At 39.9% G+C, this 16,424-nt stretch overlaps 1 protein-coding gene across 2 annotated transcripts in view; it reads left to right on the top strand.

Annotated features, from left to right (window-relative positions):
* WDR73 (WD repeat domain 73) overlaps positions 1-16,424 on the top strand; it is a 400,526-nt gene that overhangs the window by 170,195 nt on the left and 213,907 nt on the right. For both annotated transcript variants that reach the window (XM_044072627.1, XM_044072626.1), the window contains exon 5: positions 12,092-12,159. In XM_044072627.1, coding sequence (XP_043928562.1) covers positions 12,092-12,159 — 68 coding nt within the window. The remainder of the gene's footprint in view (positions 1-12,091; positions 12,160-16,424) is intronic.

Raw genomic sequence — 16,424 nt, 5'->3', positions numbered from 1 at the left:
TGCCGTCGGATCTTTCGACTACCCAATCTGCTAAAAAACGCAAGGACCGGGACCGACATCCTCGGCCCGCGTCCACTACTGATGCTACTCCCAAACCTTCTGCTAGTGCTCCGGTCCCTTCAGAAGTGGTAAATCTACCGCTCCAGGCCGACGACACAGCGTTAACACGACCTTCGGTCTCGGACATCTCTCCGGTGCCGGTTGTTGATTTTCCTCCAGAAACCGAAGTTCTGGATCTACCCGACACAATTTCTGTGGACAAGGTTACGCCTGCACGTGGGGCTGCTAGGCCTCCTGTATCCATGTCCATCAAGGCCTTTGCATGTGCTAAGGCCGCCAGTCAGGCCAAGGCCCATCCTAAACCTACTTCCCAGGCCCCTTCTTCTGATAAGCAGATCATGTCTCTGGCTGCTGATCTTAATTCCCTTATCAGGGGGTCTCAGCCTCATCCGGAAAGGGGTTCTCAGCCACCTGCAGAGAAAAGGCCTAGAACTGAGCAGGCGGACGACCTCTCTTCAGATGAAGCCTCCGGGGATTCTGAACATTCTGATACCCAAGAAGAATCCTTCCAGGCCTACGAGGACTCTGATGCTGAGGAATCAATTCCCTCTGCCTCCCCTCCAGAAGATTTCTCATTTGGTGAAGTCCTGCATTCCATGAGGGAATATTTTCAATGCCAGGGTCAGGAATTCTCTGACTCCAGGAAAAGGCTTTGTACCTTCCTCAAGCTTCCCCAGCACAGACCTTTGGCTATTCCACCTGTTATGGATGTTTTCGATGATGTTTTCTCTGACTCCAGTGCTAACCCTGATTCTCTTCCTCCGGCTCCTGTCAAGCTGGACAGATATTATAGGGTCCCTGACACTCACAAGCACCTTTTTAAGGCCCACTCTGTGGATCTAGAAACTATTTCACAGGGCCCCAAGGGAGTGGCTACCTCCTCTGCCAAAAACCCACTGCCAGCGGACAGAGAAGCAAGGTCCCTGGAGAGATGGGGTAAAAAAGTATATACCTCTACTACCCTAGCCATGAGGTCACTAAACTGCCTTTTTCACATGTTTCAGTACCAGGATTTTCTCCTGGATGATTTACAGAAAAAGTTAGCCTCGCCTGAGCCTATTGATAAAAAGGCATTGCAGGATCATATACATAACACTCAGCAGGTTAATAACCATTTTCTTCAATGTGGTTATGATGCACTGGAAGCTTCATGTAGGGCAGCTATGACTGGGGCTGTGATACGTAGACATGCTTGGTTAAAGGATCAGTCTTTGCCTGACCATGTTAAAGTGAAGTTACTTGACGCACCTTTGGAAAAACAGAAGCTTTTTGGTGCTAATGCACAAGATGTATTGAAATCCATAGAGGAAAAAGCAAAGTCAGTACAGACAGTCAAGGATTTCCTTCAGGTTCAGCCACCCAGATTCAGCAGAAACTGGCCCTCAAAGAATTGGTCCTTCCCCGGCTCAGACAAGTTTCAAAGGGGAAAAAGCAGACGTGCCCGAGGTAGAGGGCAATACCGAGGATCTTACATGGGCCGCCAATGGCAACCTCCAAATCAAAGAAGTGGCGCAGACAGTTCAGCTGCACCACAAGGACAATCACAATGACTTGACTTTCGTTCCGCCTACAAAGTTTCAAAGAGAAGCACCATTGGGCAGAAAATTATCCTTATTCTCACAAAACTGGCATATCTTAACCAAGGACAACTGGATTCTGGATTTGATAGACAAAGGTTACAGATTCCACTTCCACACATTACCAATAAGACAAGGCATGCCAAACCTGCCACACCATCAAAGGGCAGAGGCACTCTCCCAAGTTTCCAAGCTGTTAAGTATAAAAGCTATAGAAAGGGTTCCTCCTCAAGAGCAAGGCCAGGGATTTTATTCAAGGCTGTTCCTTGTTCCAAGAAAAGAAAACAAATGGAGACCCATACTGGACTTGTCATCTCTAAACACTTTTCTCATAGTGCCAAAGTTCAAAATGCTGACGTTGCAGCAACTCCTTCCCATGCTGGGCAAGGGGTCTTGGCTGGTCACTCTGGACCTCAAGGAGGCATACCTGCATGTCCCAATCAGACAAAGCTGCAGAAGATACCTCAGATTTCTTGCAGGGACAGAGCATTATCAATTCTCAGCATTGCCGTTTGGCTTATCTACTGCGCCCAGAGTGTTCACGAAATGCCTGGCATCAGTAGTGGCACACTGCAGACTGCAGGGGATTCAAATATACCCCTACTTGGACGACTGCCTCATACAAGCAGACAACAAACAAACCTTAAAAGAAAATTTGGACTATGTCATGCATCTACTGCAGGCCTTGGGATACACCGTCAACATTCAGAAGTCAAAACTACTGCCATCCCAACAGATTATCTTCTTAGGAGCCAAACTGGACACCGAAAACCAAATGGCCTACCTCACAGAGGAAAAACAGCAGCATTTACCAGAGTACTTCAAAGGCCTAGCAAAACTCTCCCAGATGACTACAAGGAAAATCCTGCAGGCCCTGGGTTTCATGGCATCTTGCATCCTTCTGATACCTTTGGCAAGACTTCATATGAGAAAGCTGCAATGGTATTTAAAAAACTTATGGTCTCAACACAGCCAAACCCTAGAGGACATAATCCCACTTATACCATGTCTACAAAAAGAATTTTTATGGTGGGCTCAAGCCAGTCAGCTAAACAAAGGCATGTCTTTCAACAGACCTCAAGCAGGCCAAATGATTACAACAGACGCCTCAGACCATGGATGGGGGGCGCACATGGAGGACAGATGCATTCAAGGGCAATGGACCCCAAAGGAAAGACATCTGCACATAAACCAAAAGGAAATGTTGGCAGTGATACATGCAATCGAGACTTTTGAAAAATCACTACAACAAGGGCATTTGCTAATAAGGACAGACAACACCACCGTCATGTGGTACATAAACAAGCAGGGAGGCACTCATTCTTATCCCCTCTGCAGACTAACAATGCTTCTCTGGGAAAAATCCCTGAGCCTGAAGATACATTTACAATCCCAGTTTGTACCAGGCAAAGACAATGTACTGGCGGACACCCTGAGCAGAAATTTCATGGATCCACACGAATGGATGCTGCACCCTCACATTTTCTCTCAACTGACAAAGACATGGGGAAGACCGGATGTAGATCTTTTCGCTTCCCACTTAAATCATCACCTGAAAAAGTTCTGCACAAGGACTCACCATCCTCTAGCCTGGAAAACGGATGCTCTCTCCTACAGCTGGAATTCTCTAAAAATGTATGCATTCCCTCCTCTGCCTCTGCTGACCAAGGGGATACTGAAGATCAAAGCAGAACAACCTACAGGTATTTTGATAGCTCCAGACTGGCCAAGGCAACACTGGTACCCATTGCTATTGACCATAACTCGGACCAAACCATGGCCTCTGACCCTATGGCCCCTGCTCCTAACACAACACAACTACAGGACTGTACATCAAGACCTGAAATCATTACATCTGACAGCCTGGAGGCTAACATGACTTCTCCATCTAACTCTCTTTCAAAATCGGTTCAAGAAATCTTGCTGGAAGCATGCAGACCTTCCACCAGAAAAACATATTCAGCCAAATGGAAGAGATTCAGCATCTGGAATGCCAACTGGGGTCAGGACACAGCATTACCGAGTATACCTCAGATTTTAGAATACTTGGCAGAACTACTTCATACTGGACTCTCGTACTCTTCAATAAAGATTCATGCCTCAGCAATCTCAGCAAAATACAACTGTGACCCTCCAGTGTTTTCGCATCCTTTGCTAAGACAGTTTCTAAGAGGAATAAAGAATATCAAACCTCCCAGAAAACAGCCAGCACCTGCATGGGACCTCAGTTATGTGTTGGAAAAATTAACTCTTCCTCCATTTGAGCCAGCAGCAAGTTCAGAAATGCAATTTCTTTCATGGAAGACGGCCTTCTTATTGGCAGTCACATCTGCAAGAAGAGTTTCGGAGATACAGGCACTCATGGCAGTGCCTCCCTTCCTCATTTTTCATCGACAGAGTTTCTCTAAGAACCAATCCTACATTCATGCCCAAAGTTATTTCCAGGGTGTCTCTAAATCAAGCTATTCACCTGCCTGCATTCTTTTCCAATCCCCAAAATAAGGGGGAAAAACTACTGCATAATTTGGACATACACAGACAACTACGTTACTACTTGGACAGAACTAAGGCCACCAGAAAGTCTGACCAACTGTTTGTAGCCTATGCTGCTGGAGTGCAAGGAAAAGCAATCTCCAAACAAACAGTTTCAAAATGGATTGGACATTGCATCAGATTCTGCTACTCTTTCCATGGAAAAGGTGTGCCAGCCAATATTAGGCCACATTCCACCAGAGCTATAGCCACTTCCACAGCCTTCCTAAGAGGAGTGGCAACAAAGGACATTTTAGAGGCTGCTACATGGAGCTCCGTGCATACGTTTACCAAGCACTACAACCTGCCTTTATATTCCAGATCCCGAGCAGGCTTTGCTTCGGCAGTACTGCAGGGGATTTTAGCTACACCATCCTTATCATAATTCCATCCACCCCCAGCTTGGCTATGGTATTCAACCCATATGTTATGATTGCAGTTGCATTCTTGAAGGACATAGTACAGTTTTGTACCTACCATAAATGTAGATGTCCGATAGATATGCAACTGCAGTCGGATTTCCCCCCCCCTCCTACCCCTCTGTATCCTTCCTTTTGGGTCCCTACCCCTTTTCCCATTAGCTGGGGGTATTCCTATGGTGTATCTGTTTATTACTGCTGTGCATGTTTGGGATTATTTTTATCCATTTACCAAAGTTAGCCTTCATAGGAGGGCACCTGGCATCTGGGGCAAGAAACACTGAAGAAGATGGCGTCGGCCGATGCCTTTATACTCAGCCGGCTGGACGCCGGAGAGGAGACACCAGCCGCCAGACGCCGGAGGAGAGGCACCAGCAGCCGACGCCCCAGACTTTGAATTGCTGACCGAGGGCTGCCTGAGGCAGGACAACCCATATGTTATGACTGCAGTTGCATATCTATCGGACATCTACATTTATGGTAGGTACAAAACTGTACTTTTCTTCAATTACTTCTTCCAGGTCTAAGAGTCTCATCAAAGCCAATGGCAGGTGGATGCTGCGATTCCTTGCAGATACATTTGGGGTCCTCCCGACTCTGTCCTTTCTGATAGAGTTAGGAGCATTAACACTGACTCCTCCCCGTTCAACTTCAGAACTGAAGCCCTTGGATACAAATATTCCTGGAGCTCCTACATTGACACTGATATTGCCTTTAACTTCAGCTGTGATTATATTATTTCCCAGTATCTCTAGTCTCTGAAACTGTCAGATCGAGATGAGAGTCAAGAGTTGTACTTCAGAGATTGTATGATGGGAGAGGGTCCCACTCCAAAATTGTAGGAGATATCCCTACCTCTGTGAGTGTTTGCTTTCGATAGCTAAGCAGTAATGCTGGCCTCAGAGACAGGTGGAGTTGAGTGTTCGAGATCTCTCTCTGTCTGTTTCAGCATTTAGAAAGACTTACTTGGCTCTGATCTCTTCAGTGGCCTTTGCTGTCTTCCAGCATGTCTTGTCACGATCAGGAAAAGAGGTACTACCATCTTATTTAGATCTTACCCACCTCAGACGTATTCTGCTCTGGAATCTGCTCCTTCTCATTGACAGAGACGGCCAGCTTCCAAAAGTGTTGGGGAAGCTTTCCAGGATAGTTGTCCATCTCCAACTGGGAGGCAGTCATTACCAGTTCACAGCACTGCCCTTCGGTCTTGCCACAGCCCCCAGGGTGTTTACCAAGTTAGTGGTAATGGTTACAGCCCACCTACGCGTGCTAGGATTCAAATTTTCCTATATCATGAGAATTGGCTCCTTACTGCTACTTCCAGGGATCTGCTGTTAAATCATCTGGACATTCTGCTCCACTTAATGCAAAATCTGGGAGAAGGAGGAGATATTCCATAGTGTGAGTTTTCACAAACAGCTCAACATTTTATTGAAAGGTCTAAAGATCAGAAACAGTCTGGTCAGATATTTACTCATTTTTGAAGGGAATCAATTTTGACCAGCAAAATAGTTGACTTATAACTGCATTACTAAGGAGATGCATCAGACCTCGGAGAAGAATAGTTAGAGCCCTTTTCGTTAGATCAGCAGCTATCACTGTAGCCATTTTCAGCACTTCTGCTCAAATTGTCTATAAGACAGCAGCCTGGACTTCCATTCAGACATTAACTAAGCAATACAAAATGAGTGGCCACTAGAGGTGGAAAAGAGTTTGCCATTGCAGTCCTGCAGGGCCTTTTAATTTAACTATTCTCTCTGTTCTTGGAAGTACATATGAGTACACTGTTTAGTGCTGTTGAAGTGAGAATTGTATTTCCTCAGTCGTGATCCTTATGGTCAATAATGTACAGTTGTGTGAAATACCCAACATGGAATCAATCCCTGAATAACAGGATCGTGACTCAAAGGCATGCTCAAACATTCCTCTGCCCTGCAAATCTTTTGACTTTGGTTGACTCTATGTTGTTGGATGTTTACATTCTTACATCCTTTGTTGATCATTTTGAGTGTTTCATGTCTACTACAGTATTTTACAATATGTGGAATTTCACTTAAAACTTTATTTTAACATAAATTCTTAAGGCTTTCTGTGAAATATGTAGCTTTGATAGCCAGTTACCACATTTCTTCAGGCCTTAGTGTTCTGTGCTGCTTACGGTTCACTTTTATGGCCTCTTCTCTAAAGGAATTTGTTGATGTAGTACTCTATTGGAGAATACTTTTTAATTTCGTCAAGCCTTTTGGGTTTCTAATACCACGATGGGAATGGATCCCATTTCTAAGTCAAATATGATCAAAGTTCATGAAATTAGTATTATTTCAGTCTTTCTTAGCCAGAAGTGCTCTTTGCAGCACCCGCACTGTGCCCAGTAATGACTCCTTCTGCAGTTTATATGGAGTTACATGTATTGGTAACATTTCTAAGTATGATTGTAAATTCTAATTTATAAGACCAGTTGCTCCTACTGTTATTGGAACTGTCTGATTATCCTTCCTCCACATTCCCCTTGTTTCTACCTGTAAATCATGTTATTGTATGACTTTGTGTCTCTATGTATGTAAGACACTGTAGTTACTGAGTGTAGCAATTTCAGTGATCAGTGCTACTTTTGTCTTCTTTTCACGGACTGCTATATCTGATTTTCTCGCATCTATTTTTGAACTGTTAGTAATGGGTGTTCCCATGTGATATAAACTTCATTATTTTCTATAAAGCTTTGTGGCTCATGTTTTAGGTTTGCACAATCCCCAATGTAACAGTCTTGCCACATTATTATGCCTTTCAGTATACAGTCCTTCTGCCATAGGTTCATAGATTACTACTAGGCTAATTGCCCTTGTGGGCCATTTTAAGCCTAGCCAATTACCCCATGTGAGAATCAAACCCTGCACCTTGTGCATCTAAGGTAACCGCCTTAACCATTATGCCACCCTCCCACCATTATGCCATTAGTATAACACAGCCAGCAACACCATGTAGGACTGTTTCAGTTCTGTTGTACAAAACCTACATTTGTCTGTTTATCCCACATGCTTAATTGACTTTGTAAACCAGTCTGTACTAGTCCACTGTCTTGAGACACCAATATTAACCTTTCTTCTTTTGGTTTAAATTCACCTCTCCTTAACCATTCCTGTGTTCGATCCTGATTAACACGAGGTTGTTCCAAGAGTTTTTTATACTTGCAACTATATTTATGCATTTTCCACATTTCTTGCCTTTTCATCTGATCCTTCACCTTATGTTCTTTCTTTTGTTTTTTAGCACATTCAGTTGCTGCCTGAGTTTTATCTACTTCGGGTTTGATTTCCATTCACATTTGACACAGATAAGCTTCTGCTAAACTAAGCAGGGAAGTCATCTTAAGACTTATTCTTATCATGTTTTAAAACTTTCACTACGTTTGGGACTTGTGAGGTCAGCAGATATGTATGCAGTCCTGCAATTGCAGATCTATACTTGTAATCAAGTTCAAGGAGGCCCATACTGCCTTCAGAATGGGTAGTATATAGTCTTGCTATACAGCGATTTTTATAAATCATTTGATAAGCATGAAGCATCCTTTTTGTTTTCCTGTCCAACTGATCCAACACCTTTTGGGGCCCATCAGTCTCTCCACAACTGTACATAAGGTCAGGAAGAGCAAATTGGTTAATAGCTTAGCCTTTGTTGCTAGATGTCAGTGCTGTTTTCAGTATTAATTTTAGTCTAGAATTGTAAAGTATTCCTTACTAAGTTTTATTCACATTTGTTCATGTTTTATTGTTGATCCTTCATCAATTTCCAAATATTTATACACTCCCTCTTGCTCAAGTTTTTTAATATCACATTCCTGTCCCAGGCCGATGTTTTCTTGGTGCTGTAGCTTTCCTGCTGTAAAGGTTGCTTTTGTACATTTATCAAGACCAAAAGACATTCTTATAGAATCTGAAAAAGTTTTGACCACTTGCAGTTATGCTTTCAGTTCCTCATCTGATAAACTATACACTTTTAAATCATCCACAAAAAGAAGATGGGGAAGTATTTATACTTTGTTGTTTTCTGGGAGCCAGATTGTAGCCATGACATAATTTGTTAATTAGACAATGTAATGGGTTAACGGCAAGACAAAAGAGCATCAGTGTCAAAGAGCCACCCTGGAATATTCCCCTTTGAATTTTTATCCCTGGAATAAATAATTTGTCCTTTACCAAGGCTTAACTGCAAAGTGGTTTGCCTCTGTTTCATGGTTGCTGTAGTGTAATCAATCAGTGAAGTGTTAAGCACTCTTTTATCCATGAATGTGGAACATTGTCAAATGCTTTTTTATAGTCTATCCATACCATACTTAGATTCTTCCTCTTTTTACAGTTCTCCATTATAACTTTATTTAATAACAGATGATCCTTTGTTCCATATGACTTTCTTTTGTGACCTTTTTTTTCTAGTGCTATGATTGAGTTTTCTTCTGAATGACTATTAACTGTCAGCATCAATTCCAGTGTATAGTTTATACATTGTTGGAAGGCAAGTTATCAGCCTATATGTTTTAGGACAGCTTGCAGGTTCATTCTTAAGCAGGAGTATTTACTTCCTGTTGTTAATGAGGTTGGTGTCTGTTCAGGGTGCGCCTATAAATAGTTCCTACTCATGGCTAGATTTTCATGTAAAGGTGTTAATACTTTAGCCAGAAGTTAGGTACTGCATCTGGGCCTTGGGTTTTCCATTTAGGATTTTTTTTAACTTTGTTTCAATCTCTCTGGTCATTACTTCATCACATTTCATGTCTTGCATATTTGAACTTCTTATTTTTTCTTTTACTTCTTCTATCTATTCAGCATCTTTGTTATGCTCCACAGGATCTTCACAGATATTTCTCCAAAATGTATCTCTTTTCCTCTTTTTTTGGTGGTGGTTCAGTTCCTTTTGCCTTGTTTCGTAAGTCTCTATAAAACTTTTTTAGGTCATCAATAAATTGCTTATTTTTTACTTTTCCTTTTTCCATCCATCCATCCTCAACCCATTTTCTCATTTTTACACATGAGGTTGAGGTGTCACTTCAGCAGTGACAATCATCTCAAGCCAAGGTTTACACCACTGGGTGGCTAGCCCTGCCATGGTAGTTCATTCATACTACTCACTAGCGCACACACCGCACACACACTCTCACCTATGGCCAAATTAGGGTGTCCAGTCCACCTTCTGCATATCTTTGGAATGTGGGAGGAAACCAGAGCACCCGGAGGAAACCCACATGACTGCAGGGAGGATATGCAGACTCCGCACAGAAGGCACCCCACACTAGAATTGAACCGGAGAACACCTTGCTGTGAGGTGACGCTAACCACTTTACCACCGTGGCCACCCTTACGTTTCCTTTATATTTATCTACATATTTTCTAAGTTTTTTCTGCCTGTGCTGATGTTTTTAGTTTATTATTTGGAACAGTGCACAATAGAGCCTAATCTGTTCTGATACTGTGCATTGCTTTTATCGCATCGGTCTTGAGTATTTTTGTTGTTTTTTTCCCTATTCTATACTCTTCTAACAGTGACACTTCTTGTCTTAATTGCTTTGTATTTTTCTCTATTCGATATTTACACAATGGCATTTGATTTCTCCCCTTCCTTCCCCTTGCTGCTCTGTGTTTTTGTGGTAAGACTTTATCTGTTATTAATTTGGCTGCACAGTAGTATACCCTGTTTACTTCTGTTACATCACATGAATCTCTACGAACAGTCTTAATTACAGTGTTCATTTGTTTATCAAACTTCTAATTTTTGGGGTTTTATTGACTTTCTATAATCTGTTTCTTTCATTGATCTTAATATGTCTGTCCATCTCTAGTAAATCAAACAACTCTTCTCTTACTTGGATCATTTTCTTCTAAACTGACGGCACATTCTTTATTCTCCATTTCCTGCAGGCATGCTACAGAAAGTTCCAGAACATCTTCCTATACCACATTGTCTTCAGTTTCATCCTGTGTCATCCATTGCTCTTTCACATGGGAACTCACTGGCCGCATTAACTCCACAACACTAACCACAGCAGAGTTGACACAGTTTCATGTTCCTTTCCTTGCTGTTCAATTCCAACTGAACTTTTGTTCTGGTTTTCTGTGGAAGGCGGCAAAGTATCTTCATATGACAACAGGTCAGATGTTTCCCACTCCACTAGTTTCCCCTTAATTTGGGGATCCATTTCTCTATCCTGCTGTGATGTTATCAGAGCTAGATTTTTTACACGAACTCCTTCACGTCACAGGTAATCCATTCCCTCAGTTTCTATTTCTTTAACTTATCCATTATTAATCTCCTTTTCTACTTTTTATTTTATTTATTTATTTAAGTTTGATGACCGGGGAAGTCCACTGGGCCATAAAGTGCCCGTTTTCAGTGGATGCCCAGGGAAAAAAGCTTCAAATATTGCAAGTTACATATTACATGTTACAAAAGAATAACAGAGATTTGTATAAGAACAATTAAAACATTTACAGAAATATAATACATTATGTAATAAGCTTTTAGTGAGTTAACATTTTCTTTTTTGTATTGTATAATTTTCCATAGTCAGATGCCTTTGCCTGTCTTTCTCTTCAGATATCTTTGGTGCTGCTCTTTTTGTATTGATTAGTTTTTAGTTTTACTTTCTCCTTTGCATAAATATTACACCATATTAAATCTCTTTTTCTTTCCCATGTCCATATTTCTTCTTCAGATGGCTCCTGCTCCTCCTCTTTCTCTTTACTTGGGGAAGTCATTGTTTCATTATGCTGTGGTATAACCTGTATTACACTTTCTACACCAAATCCTTCATTTTGCAGGTATTCCATACATTCAGCTTCTATTTTTTAACTTTTAATTTACTGATCTTCTGTTCTGCATTCACTCTTTGTGATCTTATTTTTATGTTGTGAAATTTTCTGTATCTGGATGCCTTTGCATGTGCTTCTCTTTGAATAACTTTGGGGCTGTTATTTTTGTATTGATTAATTTGGCTTTCTCCTTTGCATAAATATTGCATGATGTCAGATCTCTCTTTCTTTCCCATGCCCATTGCTCTTTTTTATACCTTTCAAAAATTCTAGATTTTGTTCTTAATATTTTCACACTTCCTCGGTTGCTTCTTTTTTCAAACATACCAAGATTTCCTGGTCTATAAAATGTTTTTCATGCATCTGTTGTATTGAACACAATTTTTTATTTGAAGCTTCTGACAATTTTCTTGTGTATTTTCTCTAATTTCTCTCTTAATCTTTTTGTACATCTGTCTGGAAATTCTGAAAAGCAGAGAAGATGATCAGTAAATCTGGATGTAGTCTCTTGCTTCTAATAGTAGAGGACAGAACAGGCTGAAGTGCATAGGGACATGCTACTTGTAATACAGTGATGATGTTGACAGTAATTGACACCACCTGCTTGCTATAATTCAGAATTCCATCCCTGCAGCAGTTACCTGTGCTTATTATAAATGTTGAAAACAATGATAAAAATGTGAATATTTTTAATTCATTTTAGTCTGTTGGTAACCAGTGGACCTCCAGATAATTCATTGCAATTATGGAAGATAGGTGCAGAAGACACTGGTAAGTTTTTATTTCTTATTTTTTATTAGTACAAATCTGTTTTTGAAAGTGATGAACACTGACATGTATTTATCTGTTAGAGTAGTATTTATGTTTTCCCCTGCCCTAAAAGAGGCCAGGCTGCCAAGCAGAAAGCATAATGCAGGCAGGCACCCACTACAGTGAGCATAGCAACAGAATCTAAAAACTTCCTATGGTCCCCCCAAAAGCAGTCTAAATTCAGAATCTTTCTTAAATGTTAGATGGTTAAGTAGGTATTATGCAGTCTCTATGATGAATAAGCTTCAATCTTTTACTGTGTGTGTGTGTGTGTGTGTGTGTGTGTGTGTGTGTGTGTGTGTGTGTGTGTGTGTGTGTGTGTGTGTGTGTATATATATATATATATATATATATATATATATATATAGTTTCACTTCAGAATCTCGAACTACTGAAATATCGAATTTCAGTAGCTCGAGACCGAAGTGTTGAAACTGCAGTTGTGCGAAAGTGCAGAATCCCAAATGTGGAAATGTCGAATCCATGGTTGTGGAGGCATGTACGTGACATGGGATTCCCTGTGTTCGTGATGTGCAGTGTGGTATGCGGATGTAGCTGTAGATTCAAGTAAGTGATGTTTTACTAGGGGTGTGGGTAGGAATTTGTGTGTGTTGAGTGTGTTTGGAGTTGTGGGTTAGGGTAGGGTTGGTAAGATTGTGAGTGTGAAAGTGTTGAGAGTGGTGGTATTTGTACGTATGTGATATGTGTTTGTGCAACGGGAGTGTAAAATGTGTAGTGGTGTTTTTTGTGTGTTTGTGTTTTTAGTGCGACCTCAGAGTTAGTATATATAAGTAGCGGAGGTGTGGGGCATGCAGGGGGTAATTATGTTTGTTTTGTTGTGTTTGTGTATCTTTTGTTGGTTTGTAGTGTAGGGAGGAAGATGTATGTGTTCTTGTTTGTGTGTAGTGTGTATGTTGGCAGTTGCGATTTTGAATTTCGTGCTTTTGGGTTTTTCAGTTTTCGGCTTTACAGTCTTGAGATACTGAATTTCGATATTTCAGTATTTTGGGATTGTAAAGTGAAACCATATGTGTGTGTGTGTGTGTGTGTGTGTGTGTGTGTATATATATATATACATATACATATATATATATATATATATATATATATATATATATATATATATATGTATATATATATATATATATATATATATATATATATTTATACACACACACACACACATATATATATATATATATATATATATATATTTTTTTTTTTTTTTTTTTTTTTTGGGCAGAAGAACCATGATCACATAAGTGGCATCTGATGCTATATTGTACTCTACTCAGGGAACTTGGCAGTATGGAAGTCATCATATTTCATATATAAAATAATGAAATAAATCATTCCTTACAAAGGTTTATGGGACAGACTGCTTTTAATATATATTATATATATATATTTTTTTTAATTTTGCACTTTGCACTTACACTTTAGTGTGATGTTACGTCTGTTGGACTTTTTGTAGGCTTTTTAAGTTTCCATTGTACACTTCCACATCAGGTCTAGCCCTCAGTCAGTGTAAACATTGTCTTTAGGTTGGTCACATTGACTAATGTTGATGTGACACCCCATCCTAATGTAAAAAATGGGAAAAGGTGGGATGTCTGCAATGACCAGAATGACTTGAACATCTGTGTGACGTTTAGAGTGTATGCCACAGTTGATCACATCTGTTGGCAAGGTAAATAAAGTTAGCATGCATTGTTGAAAGTTATTACCATGCACTTAAAATGCCTACATGTTACTCATAGATGGCAGACCATTTGGTTTGCAGCAGCATAATACTGCACTCCATGGAGGCAGCCAGTGGCACAGTACATGTATTACACAGGATACAGGGCAGGTCTAATACAAATCAGAGTCAACTGTACAGTGTTACCAGAGACAGCATCCTAAACTGCATTACTTTGGAAGACTAACATGAAAGAAGCCACAATACTGATGTGTGAGACAACTTCAGATCCATCGTGTCTCTGTGGTAGCATTTTGTACAGGAGTAACCACTCCAACATATGTAGTCCCTCTTAAGCACATGTATAAATAATTTTAAATGAACTCACACATATCTAATATTTGATAGCTCTCTTGAAACCACACCAGCCATGGGTAAATCGGAGCATAACCTACAATTGTTGCTAAAATACACTCTACCTCCTTTGTACTGTTATGTCTTCACAGTGAATAACTCTTTCATGTGCCAATGAATTGATCTTCCAAGTAATTTTTCCAGTTAAATGAACTTAAAAAAATTCAGTACACTAAATGATCCTGTGAGTGTGAGTGTTTGTCTGTGTGTGAGTGTCTGTGTGTGAGTGTCTGTGTGTGAGTGTCTGTGTGTGTGTGTGTGTGTGTGTGTGTGTGTGTGTGTGTGTGTGTGTGTGTGGTTTTCCTGCAACTTATTGAAAGTATTTTTGTTCGACAAATTAAGAGGCAGTTGGAATTGCTAAAGTTTGGATCTGCTTTATGTTCAAAATGTTGAATCTCCTTCTTGCCAAAAAAGTAAGTGGGGTTTTGATATGAATGGGAGTGTCAGTATCTGTTTTTAGTGGTTAGTGTTTAGGGTTAGTTAAGGGGATAGATTGTCTCAAGTGTTTACATGTTAGAGTTAGGGTTATGTTACAGGATAGATTTAGGGCTGTGTGTATGTGTATAATTTATCTTATGTAGTAGTTTGTTTTATTTATTTGTCCTTTGATAACCAATAAAGTCTGACTGAGCCAGTGGCCCATTTTCAAAGGAGGCTGTGGGAGACAAGCTCTACAACAAATTCAAGAACATTTAAACAGTAGTTCATGAGTAATTATTTTCAAGGGGAGAAAAGCTCTTCAACAGAGGAAATATTTTACAGTGAGATGGGGAGAAAAGCTCCACAAAACACACATACACACATTTTACAATAACTTATAGGTAATTATACAAGGGGAGAAAATTCCAACAACAGATGAAACACAGAGATACATTTATAGAATATTGGTAGGATAAACCGTGATCAAAAATACAACATGAACCGCAAGTAGCAAGACACTTTGCAGAAGTGGATAGCCTATGTCAAGTAAACTAATACATTTTTTTCAAAATATTGAGTATATTTCTAATAATAATGGAGGTGAGAAATAGAGTATCCTGCTGCCAAAATAGACTGATTAAATCAGATGAGGAGATATATTGAGCAGGAAGGAAAATGAAGGACTTGGATGGGGCAAGATTCAATTATTAGAGAGATGAGAGGGTTATGGAAGGTCATTAGAGAGGAAAATAACTAGTAGAAAGTGTTGACTGAAAAGGTAGAAGTGTGTGCATTAGTAGTATGATATCATTAAAGTGAGAGCTCCTTTTGATGTTAGACCATTACTACCTGGTAAGGTACGGAGATGTTAGTGAATTAAGAGTGAGAAAGGCATACTTATAGTGAGTCTGTGCTCATGCATCTGTTTTGATGGTTGTGCAGGTACAAGTCCAGGTGTCAGATAGTTATTTTTTTAGATCGGTCTTGAAATTGGAAAGGTTGCTAATATGTTTAAGGGATAAGGGGATAGAGTTCCAGGAGTGGGCTACAGAGCTGGAATCAAAGTGGTCTAGTAAGGGTTTACATATGTAATAAGTCTAGTAGGGCTTTGCTTTGTTCTTTTTTTTTTTTGTATATTAATTTGTGAACTAGGAGTAGTTTGGTGTAAGTGAGTTGCCTGAGTAATTTAAAATATATAGTAGTGTTGTTCTAGAAAGAGTTTTGCTAAGATAAAGTGTAGACCTGTGATTAGATGTGAGGGCAGAGTTAGGAATAGCAGGCAAAACTAAGGTGGTTAGGGGGTGTAATGATCTGGATTCTATTATTTAAAAATTTGTTATATAGTTCAAGAAATTAAAACAGTAGTTAAAATGAATAATCTGTTTTTCACTTTTGAGGATAGATTAGTACTAATATGAGTGATATGATTACCCTAAATGGTATATATCAGTCCAGTGAAAGAAATAATAAAATAAATAAATAAACAGGTTATTATTGAACAGCTTATGTTGTCCAACAAGACCTATAACTGCTTATAGAAATCATATTAGATGTTGGAACAATGGAGGAGTTGAATTTCCTAGCATCATAAGCTGTTCTCTAGCATTGACTTTTATGACTGTTTTATTTTGGTTAGATAATTACTACAAAGGCCAGTGGAAATCAGTCCATACTGTTGTGTCTGATATGGTTATCATCAACGCCCTTTATC

This window comes from Protopterus annectens, chromosome 5.part0 (genome assembly GCF_019279795.1).
Source record: "Protopterus annectens isolate FY-2018-M chromosome 5.part0, PAN1.0, whole genome shotgun sequence".
Classification (NCBI taxonomy): Eukaryota; Metazoa; Chordata; order Ceratodontiformes; family Protopteridae; genus Protopterus; species Protopterus annectens.
The sequence above is the reverse complement of the archived record's forward strand: the minus strand, read 5'-3'. Positions and strand labels throughout refer to the sequence as shown.